Source organism: Pteronotus mesoamericanus, unplaced genomic scaffold (genome assembly GCF_021234165.1).
Source record: "Pteronotus mesoamericanus isolate MK-2021 breed Mesoamerican mustached bat unplaced genomic scaffold, CSHL_Meso_final scaffold_408, whole genome shotgun sequence".
Taxonomy (NCBI): Eukaryota; Metazoa; Chordata; class Mammalia; order Chiroptera; family Mormoopidae; genus Pteronotus; species Pteronotus mesoamericanus.
Genome location: NW_026555315.1, coordinates 3,040,706 through 3,056,274, shown reverse-complemented (window position 1 = coordinate 3,056,274; position 15,569 = coordinate 3,040,706). Strand labels below are relative to the sequence as shown.

Genomic DNA, 15,569 nt, shown 5'->3' with positions numbered 1-15,569 from the left:
GGTGTCTCCTCCTTTTTTTATTATGTATTAGGTGCTCAAGAAATATTTGTTGAATGGATTGATGAGGTTGCGGTCCTGGTCCACTAGGACCCCAGGGTCTTTTTCTGCCGTTGCTGTGTAGAGCCATTTCTTTCACACCTTTTTCCAGGGCAGTTCCCTCTCCAAGGCCTACCTGCTCCTCCGCGTGTCCGGTGTCCACCTCCGATGCCCTCGTTCCCTGTCCTTCCCCTGCACTTCCAGAGCTGGTTGACCATAGTTCCTCCTGCCACCCAGCCACTTGCACCCAAAGTGAGGGGTCCTCTTGGAGGCCCCCCTGGGCTTTGTCAGCTCACCAGGGCAGGCTCCGGAGGCGGAGGGTTTGGGTGTGCTGGGCATCCGTTCCACGGGGGTCCACCCAGGAGCCTGGGCAGGGGCGGCAGGCGGGCCAGGCTTTGCCTCCATCGGCGCCCGAGTCTGGGGAGGGCTGCAGCCCCCGCTCGGGTCCGGCCAGGCTTGGTCTTCTGGGCCCTTCCTCAGAGGTTATGGAGCTGAAGATGCTAACTCCCCTTGATGGGACCGGGGCGCCAGACCCAGTGCAAGCCCTTTCCAGCTGGCTGGGCCCAGCGCCCGGCAGCGCCCGGGGGAGCCCTGCCTGGGTTCCTGTCCCCACTCTCCCGCACTCCAGCTCTGTGACCACAGCCCGTGCCTAGAATAGCGCCCAGCACAGCCGAGCCCCAGTCAGCGTCGGCCGTCGTGGGGAGCGGCGTTCCGTTGTGCGCTCCTCTGTGCCCTCGGCAAGCATTCCGTTGTGGACTCCCCGTGTGTCCAGGCCCTGCCGGAAGCACAGGGTCCCGGAGCGAGCGTGGTGGGTGAGGTGTCTGGCTTCGTGAATCTTACGCTGGGGGACACATGGTATAAAGGAAAAAAAAACCCACACACCATTTCTCAGCTGTCATTGTGGAGCCACTGGGACGTGGGTTGGGCGGGGGGGCAGGCTCAGCAAGCGCAGGGAGGGCAAGCTGGCCTGGCTCCTGGGCCACTGGACTTACAGATGCCCAAGGGCCACTCTGGTGACTCCTCTGTCCCCAGCATTACTTGCCCGTCTTTGAGAAGCCCCGGTGCAGGGGACGGGAACATCAGCCATTGGAGGGACCGCATGTCCTGGCTCCGGGGCTCAGACACTGGCAGAGACTTGAGGTCCCCACGGCCTTCCCTGTGGTTCCTGAGGGGGACCCCGAGGCGGGAGAGGGGAGATGCGGGCTGGGGGTACACTTTCTCGGGGACAGGCCTGGAGGTGTGGGGCCGGGGGTGTCCCTGGTGGCCATGTGCTCTGGAAGCCCCGACATCTGGCCACCATGTGGGTCCTCCTGCATCTGCTTGGCAGCACAGGGTGGGCCTGGCGTTGGCCTGGTGGCCTCCGCGGGCTTGTGGGCCTCGCCTTCTGCTTGGCTGCTGTGGGTGGCGACTCAGCAAGGCCGGTGTGGACGGGGGCGTCCGTGTGAGGCTGGAGTCGGTGAGGATGGGACCCGGGGGGTGTTGCTGGGACGCCGACAGACAGGGGCAGGGCGGGCAGAGGAGGGTGGCCCGGCTCTGGGCCTCCCGTTGCGCCTTGCAAGCCTGCTGTGCCAGGCCTCTCCGCGGCCGCCCCGGGGCTTGTGACGGAGTGTGAGCTTCCTGAGGGGCGCCTCTCCCCCCGCCCTGTTAGCTGGCTCCTTTCTGGGGCTGCCTCCCAGCCAGATAAGCATCCCACAGCCCCGGGCCCTGCGAGCCACAGACGGCAATCCGATCCCGTCATCCTTGGCAAGCCTTGGGGTGGGAACAGAAATGTGTCCCTTGGAACAGACATCCTCAGATGGCGCTGGCTCAGGCTGTGAGTTCCAGCCCCCGCGAAGGCACCAGAAGAACAAGGTCGCTGGCTGGGGTTGGGTGGGGGGCTCTGCCCCTGCCCTTCTCTCCCTGCTGTGGGACCCCTCCCCTGCCCGAGTCCTGAGAGAAGGCCCCGGCACACGCCCGTGAGGAGGGCGGGGCAGCGCCAGCTGCCACCAGCCTGTGGGGCGCAAATGGGCACCTGCAGAGAGCAGCTGTCGGGCTGGCCCGCCACCCCCAGGATCGCCCTTGCCGAGAGGGGACAGCGCTGCTCTCGCGGGGCACTTCCTGGCAGCCCCAGGCACCAGGCCCTCAGGCCCGGGTGTGGCGTCTGGGCGTCAGCTGTCCCCCAAGCCCCTGGCACGTGCAGCACAGCGGGTTCCTTTCAGTCCAGCCCCGCCAGCTGGACCTCGGCCTCCCCGAGCCTGCGGCCTCCTGAGCTGTGCTTCCCGCCCCCCATGGAGCCCCCACTTAGACGATGCCGTGCACGCGTGGTGCCGTGCGGCCGCCCCCCGTCTGGCTCCAGCCCCGTTCCGTCACCCGCAGAGGGGACCTGTGCGCACTACACAGCCACTGGCCCTCGCCCGGCCCCGGGCAGGCACCGACCTGCTGTCTGTCTGTCCGTCTGGATCTGCCTGCTCTGGGCATTTTGTGCCAGTGGAATCACACGCCGGGTGGTTTTTTGTGGCCGGCCCCTCCCGCTTCACGTCACGTTTTCGAGGCGCTTCCACGGTGCGACGCGTGTTGGGACGCGCTGCTCTTTATGGCTGAGGGACAGTCCACCATATGGATCTGACACGTGCTGTTTTCCCGTTCACCCACTCCTGAGTAGCTCCTTTGTGCCACTCCCCGGGCTAGGAGTTGGGGGTGTCACTGGGCGAGCCTCAGGGGCTTGCAGGCTAGGACGGCAGGGGGGCGCGTGGGGCGGGAACCGCGTGGCCCAGGTTTCCCAGGCGGGCCACGGGCCGCAGAACCAAGGGCGCGGCGCCGGCTCTGTCTGCGGGAGGACGGTGAGGGCGGCAGCCCGGACCACGGCCTTTCTGGGGGCCCACTGGGCTCTAGCGGAACGCAGGCGGGACACCCCAAAGAGTTGGAAGTGTGATGTGCGCACACCCGTGTTCGTAGCAGCCGCATTCCCTGCCGCAGCAGGTGGCGGATAAACAAAATGTGGCCTGTGGCCTGTCCCTGAGCTGGAATATTATGCAGCCTTCCGAGGGGAGGAAACTCTGGCACCCACACGGGCGAACCTCAAAAACAGGAGCTCAGTGAAGTAATGGGACATAAAAGGACAAACACATACGATTCCACTCAGATCAGGTACTTACAGCAACCAAATGCAGAGACAAAGCAGAAGAGAGTCCACGGGGCGGGAGGTGTCAGTGGGGGGGGGGGTGCAGAGGTTCCGGTTGGGACCCTGGCAAAGCTCTGGAGAGGCTGGCGGGGACGGTGGCAGGGACGGTGGCGGAACCACGTGAGTGCGCCGGAGGCCGCCGAGCTGGGCGCTTCACTGAGATGGTGAGTTTGACGTTAGGTGGATTCTAGCACAGTCTTTTAAAAGGCACACGTGGCTCCACCGTGAACAGGGAGGCCGACAGCTTTCCGTCCGCAGTGGAAGGGACGCTGTCGATGGCAGCTCCGCGTGCCTGTTCCTTCCAGCTGGTGCGACCGGGCGCTGGGGGCTTCCCATGAGGAGGAGTGACTGGGTGACTGTGCCCGTGGGGCCTCCGCTGTCCCGCGTGGGGGCCCCACAGCCTGCCCATGGCTGCCTGAGTCGCGGTGCCTGCCGACTGTTGGGGCCGGCGCCCACCAGGGCTCCCGGCGCAGGCAGGAGCAGCCGCCTGGCGGAAGGACGGGGCTTTGCTGGGCTTTTGTTATCACTCCTCAAGCAGGGCCTGGTGGGCAGGATGTTTGCTTTGGTTCGGGTTTCTGCTGCGGCTGCTCCTGGGGCGTGCAGGGAAGCAGGGAAGCAAGGGGGGCTCGGGGTCTCCCCCGGTCCTGCTGGGGAGGGGCTGATGGATGGAGGGATGTGTGGGGGTGGGGGGTGGGGAACGCCTCTCAACCCGCAGACAGATGGAAGCAATTTTCAGTCCCGTGGGCGGGGCGGGGCCGTGCCCCGAAGACGGCTGTGTCTGTGTCCAGGAAGCAGCCCCAAAGCCACATGTGGGGCCCGGTGCAGCTCTTGTCTTTGTTTATCGAGAGAAGCAGGCCCAGGGAGGGTTCGTGAGGAGGGGGCGGAGGCAAAGGCCTTCCAGGCCAGTCGCGTGGGGAGGAGGCCCCACCGGCGGCGGCAGTCACTGTCCCCCTCCTGGGTCCTGGGTGGCAGTGGGCACACCGGGGGCTCCCTGGCTCCCTTAGGTGCGTTACATTGTTGCCTCGGCCCTCAGTCCCCTGGCGTGGGAGGCTCTGTGGAACGGCCGTGGGCGACGGGCCCGGTGTCTGGAGCGGGTCGGCCGGTCTTCCTGTCCCCCTGCTCTCACCCCAGTCCTGACCCCCGACCTCAGCTCTTGTGGCTGATGGCGGGCAGTGGTGGGGCTTCGGTGGCGGGGGAGCCCCTGGGATGCTGAGGGCATGTTGGGGGATAGAGGTGGTGGTTTCTCCAGGAAGTGGAAACGCGGTTTACTGAAAGCTCGTCGCTGACCCTCTGGCCTGGCACCCCATGCCCTGGGCCTCCTGGCGCGGGGGCAGGAGTGGGTGGTCCGGGGGGCTCCGTTGGGGGCTGATGCCCGGGGAACCAGCCAGCCCCTCCCAAGGGTGTCAGGACACGCTGCGTGGTCACCCTGAGCTCAGGGTGCGGCGAGAGAGAGACCTGGGGTCACCCCTGGGAGGCGGGACAGGCAGGGGGCGGGCACCTCAGGTCCCCAGGGGGCATCATCTGAGCCCCCCCAGCCTCTGACCTGGGCACGTGGGCTCCAGGGCCGCCGGGGGGAGGGGCTGTAGAAAGGAAGGCCGCGTGGGAAGCCTGAGTTTGAGAAGCTCGGCTCCGCCTGTCTGCCCGCCCGCCGACCTGAGAGCAGGGCCTCCTGGCCCACGCGGTGGGGCCGGCAGCGGAAGCGGCCACCTGGGCCGGGTGAGGGCGGGCTGTGCCTGGGAGCCGCTCACCCCGCTCACCCTGCTCACCCCGGAACGGCCGCCGGGCACTCGCGCCCGCCCTGGGGCTGCCGGCGGACTGAACACACCTCACCCAGGGAGGCAGGGTGGACAGGCGCTGGTCCCTCGCCTCCATTTTCACGAGGCTGCCCCCCCACCGCCTCCGTCCCGGCCCAGGCTGTTTGCTCTGCGGGCCCGAGGCCTTCAGGCTGCAGCAGGAAGTGGGGACTGTGTGAGGCAGGGGAGGGAGGCGGAGAGGCCCCCCGGGGACCCCGGCACTGCCCCCCATGAGCAGTTCTCAGGGTGAGGCTCAGGTGGGGGGGACGTGGGGGGACGTGGGGGGTTGGTGTCAGCTCTGCTCTGGAGAGAGGTCTGAGGGTCCGGGGTGGCGCTCTGCGGGCTGGGCCGTGTGGTGAGGGGCTTCAGCTCCAGGGGTTCCTTGGGGTTCCTGTGGGCAGCCAGCCGAGCCTCAGTTTCCCCCTCTGAGAAATGAGGTCGAGGGTGGGAGCCACCTGAGGATGTAGCTTCTCGGCGGGTGCTTGTGGGGGACCCCTGCCGCCCCTGACGCCTCTGTTTCCTCCGCAGCCACCGAGGCAGCTCCTGGCTGCGCGGGCGACATGGCCGACACCCCCAGGGACGCCGGGCTCAAGCAGGCCCCCGCCCCGCGGAATGAGAAGGCCCCTGCGGACTTCGGCTACGTGGGGATCGACTCCATCCTGGAGCAGATGCGCAGGAAGGCCATGAAGCAGGGCTTCGAGTTCAACATCATGGTGGTCGGTGAGTCCTGCGTCCCAGGGGCCACTCGGCCGCCCCGGCCCAGTCTTCGGTCCCGTAGCGGGGTGACGGACCCGGCCTGCAGGGCGCGTTGCAGGTGGCACTGGGTACATGTCCCTGTGCCCGCCTGAGGGTCCCAGCTCCGCAGGGGAGCCGCTGTGCGTCCCCTCAGAGTCCCCGGGGTTGCTCGGGGTGGGCGGTGCTGGCCGGGCAGGTGCTCGGAAGCCACGGCTCTCTGCCCAGCGGCCGCCCCCGTCGGCGTCTGTCAAAGCGACCCCCTGCCACCACGCGAGCCCTGGCCTTCCAGACCTGTGCGGGGCTGACCCCCGCACCCAGCAGGCCTGGCTGGAGCCTCCCGGGCGGCCCCAGGAGAGTGGGGTGCTGGTGGGTGGCTCAGGCGATAACAGCGATGGTGATAAAAATAACAGTAACATTGGGATAAACTTGGAAACCAGCTGCTGGCATCCTCCAGACGTCGGGCTGGGGCTGGCATGCTGGACGCAGCTCCTGGCCTGAGCCTGGCCGGGACACAAACCGGCGGGCCGAGGGGGCGGAGTGGGGGGAGGGGGAGGGCCAGTCCCAGGCCGCTCGGCAGCCGGGCCGGGATCCCCGACGCCAGCCCCCTGTCCCCTGGGAGCACACACGTTTCCTGCAGAGCTTATCAGAGTTGGAAAATCAGTGTAACGCAATTTTTAGAAACATGTTGGTGAGCGGGGCTCCCGTGTGCAGTCGGGCGGGCGGGCCTGGGCGCGTGGTGCCGGCTGGGGCTCTGGGCGGGGCTTCTCCTTTGAGCCCTTGAGGAGCTGGTCCCCCCCCCCCCACAGCATCTCGGCCCCTCAGCAGGGAGCCCTGGGGCCTGCCCAGGGCAGCTGGGCCCCTGTGGTCAGAAGGCAAGGGCTGGAGCTATGCACTGTGGGAGCTTGACCGCTGCCTGCTCTCCCGGACCCAGGGCCCCCGTGAGGGGTGCTGGGTGGGGGGGTGCCCTGACATTGCTGAGTCACAGGGCTGTGACCCCTGACTGCAGCCCCGCCCACCCCTGCCAATGGCCCGTTCTCTCCCCAGGGCAGAGCGGCTTGGGGAAGTCCACCTTGATCAACACCCTCTTCAAATCCAAAATCAGCCGGAAGTCGGTGCAGCAGCCCACGGCGGAGGAGCGCATCCCCAAGACCATCGAGATCAAGTCCATCACACACGGTGAGCGCCGGCCAGGGCCGCCAGCCCGGGGCCCCGCCCCTGAGCCGGGGACTCGCGGCCATGCCGCTGGGCATGTTACCTGTGGGTCACGGGTGAGGGGCCAGCTCTGCAGGACCCCCGCGCTCAGAGACAACTGCGTTTTCCCCCAGAAGTCACGGGCGGGGCCGCCCGGCATCTGTGCCGCTGGCCCCCGCTGGACTTCTGCGTTGGAGACCCTCGCATTCCTGGCGTCACCTGGGGTGTCATTGCCCGGTCACTCTGCTGCAGCCCAAGTGGGCCTTGTGGGCGGGGATGCCAGGCAGCCAGGGGCCCCTTGTACCAGACGGGGCCCAGCCCACGGGGAGTGTCAGGGCCCTGGGCCTCCCCCCGAGCTCGGCGGGCACTGTGGTCCCCGCAGATATCGAGGAGAAGGGCGTCCGCATGAAGCTGACGGTCATCGATACGCCGGGCTTCGGGGACCACATCAACAATGAGAACTGGTGAGCGCGTGGGGGCCGCTCCTCAGGGCGGAAACGCATGAACGGGGTGCGCTGGAGCCCCGAGGGGCTCCCCGGCTCTGGGCCAACGCAGAGTCACCCTGGAGGTCTTGCCCTCCCTGCCACCCCCATCCCTGGGTCAGGTCTAAGGTGCGACCGTGGCCCCTGCTCAGAGAGTCCCGCCCCTGGCATGTACGCTGGGGTCAGGGAATGGGTGACCTGGGCGGGGGGTCGGGCTCCCCTGAGCCAGGGCAGGGGCCTCGTGCCGGCTGACCGGCCTCCCCCGCAGCTGGCAGCCCATCATGAAGTTCATCAATGACCAGTACGAGAAGTACCTGCAGGAGGAGGTCAACATCAACAGGAAGAAGCGGATCCCTGACACACGCGTCCACTGCTGCCTGTATTTCATCCCGGCCACCGGACACTCGTACGTGCCCGTGTGGGGCTGTGTGCTGGGGCCAGGCGGGGGGCGGCGCCCCTGCGGGGGACCCTGCCTCGCTCTGCCGCCCACCCTGGCCGTGGAGAGCGGGGGACCAGGCTGGCTGGGTGCTCCCTGAGCTCCATCTGGCCCGAGGCGGGGGACCCCTGCTCCTGTCCCCGCTCCACCGGCCACACTCTCATCCACGTTGTTGCATTCCAGCCTCAGGCCCCTGGACATCGAGTTTATGAAGCGCCTAAGCAAAGTGGTCAACATCGTTCCGGTCATCGCCAAGGCCGACACACTGACTCTGGAGGAGAGGGTCTACTTCAAGCAGCGGGTAGGGCTCCCGGCCCCCGCCCCTCGTCAGACCCAGCGCGCAGGTTTCCATTAGGTGGAAGAGAAAGTTGGAACGGGCCAGCCCCCATCTCGGGGACAGTCGCCGTGCAGGGGACAAGTGGCCGTTCCTTCCTAACAGGGCCACCTGGGAACTCGAAAACCCAGGTGCGGGGCCCCAGCAGAGCCTCTGCCCCACGGGGCGTGAGCATGGAGGAGGCCCTTCCCCCGCACCCCCGAGCTCAGGTCCCCGCTCCGGCCCAGGTGCCTGGGCTTTTCCCAGCATGCTCAGGGGCGGACAGCTGCCCCGCAGTGGGTGTCTGTGGAGGGAAAAGGAATCAGAAGCCCCCGTGCCGCGCAGGGGTGTGGGTCTGTGCGTGCTCGGGGCAGAAATGACGGCTGTGTGCGGGGTGTATCGATTGACCTCAGTGTGGGGCATCTGTCCCTGCGAAGGGAGGTGGCAGTTGAACACAAGCAGGTGCACGCTGGGCTGCAAGAGGGGCGTGTGCAGGCACTCGGGGCCGCAGCGAGAGGGGTGCCCGGGAGAGTTCGGGGTGGGAGGCGGCGGTGCAGGGGGCGCGAGGGCTCGGCCACCGGAGGGCGATGAGCTGGAGCGGGAGGCAGGCAGATGCTCGGGTCCCCGGGCGGCTGCAGGTCTCCTGGCGGGCAGGTCTGCCGCTGTCCCTCCTCCACTGGAGGCTCAAGAGCTGGGGAGCTTCAAGGCCAGCCGCTCCCGCGAGCCCGCCCTTGACCCGAGCCGGGGCCCTGGCCCTGGAGGCCACGGAGAGGGCGGACACTGCCCGGCAGTCCGGCTCGCCGCTGGCTGGCGTCCACACCTCTCGCCTCTGGGCCCCCAGATCACCGCCGACCTGCTGTCCAACGGCATCGACGTGTACCCCCAGAAGGAGTTTGACGAGGACGCGGAGGACCGGCTGGTGAACGAGAAGTTCCGAGTGAGTGAACCGCCCTGGGCGTCGGTCCTGCTAGAGGGTGTGGGTGCGAGGTCTCCCTGCCCATCCAGGGGGTCTGAGGGAAGCCGGGGGTGGGGGTGGCCCGGGGCCAGGAGCCTGTGCTCTCTGGACTGGCAGGGGTGGGGCCCGAGTGTCCCAGAGGTCTCGGTTTTGGGGCCCCAAGCTTGGCAGCTCCTCCCAGGGCCCACACGTGACCCCTGCCGCCTGCCCCCCTCCCCCTCCCCCAGGAGATGATCCCGTTCGCTGTGGTCGGCAGTGACCACGAGTACCAGGTGAACGGGAAGAGGATCCTCGGCAGGAAAACCAAATGGGGCACCATTGAAGGTAACTTCCCAGCTGGCGTCTGGCCCCCCCCCCCCCGCCCCCGCACAGATTGGCAAACTGAAGCCACTTCTCCCGCCCCGCCCCCTGAGCTGCCCATCAAGGCCTGAGGGGGGCGCTCTCGGAAGCTCATCCCATGCTTTGCCCCACCCCCAGCCACCAGGAAGGGCCCCCTGGAGAAATGAGAGGGGCCAAGTGGCACGTCCAGGGGCCAGAGCTGTGCCACCAGTTGGGTCTCTTGTGGGCAGGGAAGCGTCCAGGGAGGGAGGGAGGGAGGGAGACCGGGGCACCGCTGAGTTCTGGGTCCAGCAGCCGTGCAACCCTGGACAAACTGAACCGCCTCCCTGGGCCTAGGAAAGGGCTGGGCTGTGGCTCCGTCCAGCTCCGAGAACCAGGTGGCCCTCCCCTTGCAAACATTCCCAGGGCCTCCGCATCTCAGTGCGTTGGGGCTGTTGTAACAAATTAGCACAGACTGGCTGTCCAACAATAGAAATTTACTCTCACAGTTTTGGAGGCCCAAAGTCCAAAATTCAGCTGTGGGCAGGGTTGGTTCCTTCTGGAACCTTGGGGGAGAATCTTCCAGGCCCCTCTCCTGGCGGCTGCGGCCCTGCCAGGTGTCCCTGGCTTGTAGGCGCACCCCTCCGCTCTGCTCAGCCTTCTGGGTGTCTGTCTGCCCTTCCTCTTACAAAGACCTTAGTCATTGGCTTTACGGCCCACCTTCCTCTTTCCAAATAACTCCCCATTCGCAAGTACTGGGGGTTGGGAGTTGGGCAGTCTTGGGGACACAGTTCCACCCACTGCGGGTGGTAAGCCCCTTTGTCCCCCGTCCCTCGGCTGAACGGCCCGGTGGAGAAGGAAGCAGAATAGGCTGGGTCCCTGCTGCATCCCCCACCCCGGCCCTTTGAAATTGAGCCAGGGCCTCAGTGTCCAGCACCCACAAAGGGCAGTGCGCCCAGGTTTTGGTAAAACGAGAGTATGTCCAAAGGCCAGGGAGCTTGTGCGGCAGAGCGTGCTGAGAAGCTGATGGTAGCGAAAACTGCGAGGCGTTGAGCAGGCCCCAGGCAGGCCAGCTAGTCTCACAGGAAATCCCTGGAGCTCTGAGCCGAGTCTGTCCCCCCAGGAGGGACAGAAAACCCTCAGGCTCTGGAATCCATGCGCCCACCTGCAGGGCTCGAGCCCGGGGACTGGGGGTTTTCCACGGCTGCCCTGCGGGCTGCATCGCCTTTCTTCACCTCCCCCTTGTCGGGGGCTCGGCCCCTGGGGTGTCGTGGGGGGGCCGCTCGCCTCCCTGTCCACCTCGACGTCTCCGTCCGGCCTGTCTTGGCCCTTCCTCTTCCTGGAATCTTGCCGTTTAGGAACCTTTTTATGAAGGCCTGTTTTGGGGGGAGACCCCTGGGGTAAGAAAGGGGTGTCGGGAACCTCGGAGGGGCGGGGAAGGGCAGCGCGGTGAGGGATAGGCCCCTGCTGCCTCCTGGTGGTCAGCCCGGCCCGGCCGCAGCCAGTGATGGAATCTGGGGAGTTTGGGGAATGCGCGAGGCTGGTTTTCTGTGCCTCGCTCCCCTGGGACGTCCCCGTTCAGACCCCATTGGTGTGCTGCGGTACCGCAGGCTCCTGCTGAGGGCCGTTAAAAGCAGCAGCCCCGTGGGACTGGCAGGATGGCGGCGAGGTGGCCCTTCCTACTGCCCAGCAGCCTTTTGTGGGGACCCTGGAGAAAATTCCTGCCCCGCCTTAGAGTGGTCCCCTCTGTGCCTGCTCTTGGCGAGCATGTTATTTAAGTACTTTTGCCTCATTCTTGTGCATCCGTTCCCCCCACCCCGTATATTTCTTTATTTTCCCCGCACTGTCCGGGGGCATTTTTCCCATCCTTGGTGAGCGCCTGAAGTGTTTTCAGGAGGAAGGTGAGTGTGGGGAAGCACACAGGCAGCTCCTTCTGCCCTCTCACGCCCCCCGAGAGTGGGGTGGCAGTTATCACCCCCGTTTTCCAGGCGAGGGAGCGGGGGAGGGGGGTGGCCAGAGAAGCCAGGGAGTCCGTCCCTTACTGTAGCTCTCTCTCGCGGCGCCTGGCCTGGTTACTGTGCCATCTCCCCGCTTTCCGGAACTTTCTGCAGAGTGGGAGCTGGGTCAGTGCCGTTGCCGCAGCGCCCCTACGAGGTGCCCCGTGCTCACCTGTGGCTCGGGGCTCCCCCCTCCCTGCCCACCTGCCCGGACCTGCCCCTGACACCAGGGCTGCTGGGGGCGGGGCGTGCATAGAAGGGCTGGGGGAGGGCCTTCGAGCGACAGTAAAGCCCCTCTGTCTCCTCCGCAGTTGAGAACACCACACACTGTGAGTTTGCTTACCTGCGGGACCTGCTCATCAGGTGAGAGCGGGGGCTGTGCGGAGGGCGGGGGTCTGGGACCCCAGTCCTACCACCTGCCTGCCCTCCCCTGGGCGGACCTCGGGAGCGCAGTTTGCCCTTCTCCCGTTCTTGGGAAACACTCCTTCTTGGGCATAAAGCAGGAAGGGAAAATCCTTTTCCCCCCCCAAGCCCCTGGGTGGGAAGGTCTGCGTTCCGGTCACTGAGAGCTGGTAGACCCAGGGCCCCAGGAGCCTACAGTGCCGGGCCCTGGGGGGTCCCCAGCTCCCATCCCGCCCCTTCGACCTGGCTGATCTTCCCCTTGGCGTCCTCGAGCGCAGACAAGGAATATAGCCCGTCCTCCACCCAGGAGAGGGCGCGGGGGGTGGGATGGAGAGCACCCAGGGCTCCCGCTTCTCAGCCAGCGGGCGGATGGATGTTAGGGACAAAGTCAGGAGGGACAAGGGATCTCTCGGGGCCTCTGGCTTGGGGACACGTGTCAGAGAGCCTGGCTGAGGAAGGACGCCCGCCCCAGGCCCTTCCGACCTCCTTGCCACACCTGCCCTGATCTGTCCTGCTGGTGGCAGGAGGGAGTCTGAGCCCGGGACTGGTAGGGTGACCAGCGCCCGCCCTGGGCGGTGGCCGCCCGCTGCCCCTTACCTGCGAGCACCCCCGGCCGCCGCCTGGCACCTCTCAAGTGGAGGGAGGACACTCTAGCCCTGCCCACCCTGGCATCTGCGCCCAGCCCCCATCCCTGGACTGGCCAGAGGCGTGACACAGAGAAAGGGGACACGCCAAAACACAGGCGTCCTGAGAGGGTCTGGGGTCCCCGTGGTTCTGCCCCCCACCACGGCCAGGCCCGGTTGCACTTGGGCCTGAATCGCCCACGGCGGGAGCCAAGCAGTGGGGTTGGGGTGGGGAGGGCAACGGCAGGCGCCCTGGGCCAGGCCGGGCAGGGCCTGCACCCGCCACTCACCCCGCCCGCGCCCGCGCCCCCAGGACGCACATGCAGAACATCAAGGACATCACCAGCAGCATCCACTTCGAAGCCTACCGCGTGAAACGCCTGCATGAGAGCAGCGTGTCCAACGGCGTGGAGGACCAGGAGCCCGGAGCCCAGGAGATGTAGACCTGCCCTGCCCCCGGACCCAGCCCCCAGCCCGCCCCTCTGCCCCCGCCCGCCCGCCCCATCTTCTTTCATATCATTTTCTCCATTTGTCGTCGTTCTCCGCCCCTTTCCACCTGCCGAGGACAAGCTAATGACTCCCCGAGTATGATTGTTACTGGCCCTGCCTGAGGTCCAGGAGAGGCTGGACCGCGGCCCGGGTCAGGGGCGAGGCCCTGCTGGGTCCGAACCTGCCCCAGCCCCAGGCCCAGCTTGGGGGCTGGAGGAGCAGCCTCCTGCGCTCGGTGCCTCCCGCACCCCCATGGCCTCGGCCCCTGGAACGCGCGGGGCTGTGCCCGGGCGGCATGGAGCCAGCCGGGGGCACCTGGAGCCCCTTTCTGACTCCACCCCCTGCATAGTGTGGGCCATGACTCAGACCACATAACTCAGAGAGCCCCCTCGAACCCCTCGTCCCCCCCGCCCCAGGGGAGAATAGTTAATTCCATGAGACGCAGGTTGCCAATTGCGTAGATGTGGCGAGGCCCGTTGGCTGCCACCCACCCACCCACCTGCGAGCTCGCCTGGATCAGAAAGTGCCTTTATCTCAGCTGTTCGCTCGAGTCCACGGGCCCCAGCTGTCCCCTCAGACGGGCAGTGGGGGCAGGTGGGAGGGGGAGTGTGTCCATATCTCCCCGTCACCCCCTAGCACTGGGGTTTGATTGAGGAGTCAAAGGAAGAGAAGATATGCACCCCACCCGACCCCACCCCCTGAATTTTGGGAAGGTCTGAGCAAGTGAGTCGGGTGAGGAAGGGCTGGCAGGTGCCTGAAGGGGGTGGGGGCGGGGGGCTGCGTGGGCCATGGCTGGGTGTCAGAGTAGCCCGAGGGGCCTTGGTGCCTGCCCCGTGTGACTGTGTGCGCGCGTGTGTGTGTGTCTGTGTGTCTGGACATCTGCTGGGCCCGAGACGCTCTGGTTAAATTCAGGCCCAGCCACACACCCAGCCCTCCCGGCCTGGCCCTGGCTGCTCTGTGGCCTGCGGAGACCGGCAGCCGGGTGAGCCTGACCTCCTGTTGCCCTGAGTGGGCCTGGGTCCCTGCACCCCAGGGCCCATGGTAAAGACCCCCAGAGAGAGGAAGGTCAGGGGCCAGGTTGCAGAGCCCACAGCCGGCTGCGGGGCGGGGTCGCCCACCTCTGCACGGCGCGCTGGCCCCTCATGCTCCCCGACCCCCTGCCTCCGGGAGAGATGAGACACGGGTGGGCCACAGGGGTGCTCCTTGCAGCCGATGGGAAGAGCAGTGGCAGAAGCGGGGTGCAGGCAGACCTGGGGCTGCAAGTGTGCCTGAGGGGTGTGCGTATGCACACACAGGAGTGTCGGCACGTTGCACGTTTACTCCCCACCCACCAGAGGAAGGACCCCTTAGCAAACAGTTTACTTGCCGACTTGCCAAGTTTTTGCCAAAACCATGACTTTGCAGGGCGTGCCCACCTCCAGCGCTGGGGCCCGGAGCGTGGGCCCCCCCCTCCCCCGACCCCACGGTGGGCACGCCCTGCCGGCCCCGTGCTGCTGGGCCCCGGGACGCCTTCGCTTCCCTTCACTGTAGCCAGAAAAATCATTAGTTTCACGGGGATGTGTTCCGCAGTGGCCTTTTGCTATGTGCCTCCTGAGAAATTCGTTTCTTTTTGTATAAATAACAAAGTGTTGAAAATGTATTTCCTGAAATAAATGTTCCAAATGCAAACCGGGGGGACTCCGGAGTGGAGGTCTTTGCGGGTCTCCTGGCGAGAGCCCGGGCCGGGGCGCCGGGGTGCCGGGGGCGGTCCCACCTCCTGCGGGGGCTGAGAGGCACTCATTTGTGAGAACGGTGGAAAAGTGACAGCCCACTGTCATTTAAGGTGCAGCAAACTGCCCTTTAAACCAGCATTTGAAAGGTTCCCTCAGGGAGCTCCTCTGTTAGGGGTTCCTTGGAAGTTGAAAGCCATTGGATTGGAGCCCTGACCTGGTCAGTGTTGACAATAACTTCGTGCCAGTTTCACGTACTCGCAGAGAACTGGGTTCCGAGGAGACTGGGATTCCAAGGCAGCCCCACGGGCTCGCTCTTCTCTGCACCTGTGGGAGGCCGGCTTCCCAAGGGCGCCTCCCCGGCTCGGCTGCAGATTCAAATTAGCCAGGAAAATAGAGCCACAGGGCAGCCTCGGACTTTCCGAGCCCCTGCCTGTGCGTGTCCCCGCCGTGGGCGAGGACCCATGGTGCATGGGTTCCACTTGGGAGGAAGCCCGATGGGCGCGGGCCGACAGTGGGCTCCTTTTGGATCCTGACTGAGGATGTCCCCCTCCCCCCTCCTGTTTTAATCACAACTTTCTAACGACAAAAGTAGCATGTACAACGTAGACTGCGGAAAATGCCAGGAAAACACCGTCACAGAGGAGTGGAACACCCCGGCCGCCCTCTCTGCACCAACCGAGGCAGGGTGTTGATTATCATTCTCACACTGCTTTTCTACTGCTCTATTTGGTTTGGGGGTCCTGGGAGAGGAGGCCGGGAAGGGTGGGAGCCATGCAGACCCCGGTGGGTGCAGCGGAGGAGTCGGGAGGCACTGTGCCTCTGTCCCACCACTGCGGTCCCCAGCCCCCGCCCCGTTCACCCCCTGCAGGGGGCCGCCCCCATCCTGCCGCGGTCTCTCCGTCTCCCCCCCCCGCCCCGAGAAACTTC

At 66.3% G+C, this 15,569-nt stretch overlaps 1 protein-coding gene across 2 annotated transcripts in view; it reads left to right on the top strand.

Moving 5' to 3' along the window:
* The window catches only part of SEPTIN9 (septin 9), an 81,178-nt gene extending 68,263 nt beyond the window's left edge, over positions 1-12,915 (top strand). For both annotated transcript variants that reach the window (XM_054593137.1, XM_054593138.1), the window contains 9 exons: positions 5,518-5,709; positions 6,769-6,900; positions 7,298-7,379; positions 7,666-7,803; positions 8,017-8,134; positions 8,988-9,083; positions 9,329-9,425; positions 11,728-11,779; positions 12,755-12,915. In XM_054593137.1, coding sequence (XP_054449112.1) covers positions 5,518-5,709; positions 6,769-6,900; positions 7,298-7,379; positions 7,666-7,803; positions 8,017-8,134; positions 8,988-9,083; positions 9,329-9,425; positions 11,728-11,779; positions 12,755-12,884 — 1,037 coding nt within the window. In that variant the 3' untranslated portion in view covers positions 12,885-12,915. The remainder of the gene's footprint in view (positions 1-5,517; positions 5,710-6,768; positions 6,901-7,297; positions 7,380-7,665; positions 7,804-8,016; positions 8,135-8,987; positions 9,084-9,328; positions 9,426-11,727; positions 11,780-12,754) is intronic.
* Positions 12,916-15,569: the final 2,654 nt, after the last annotated feature.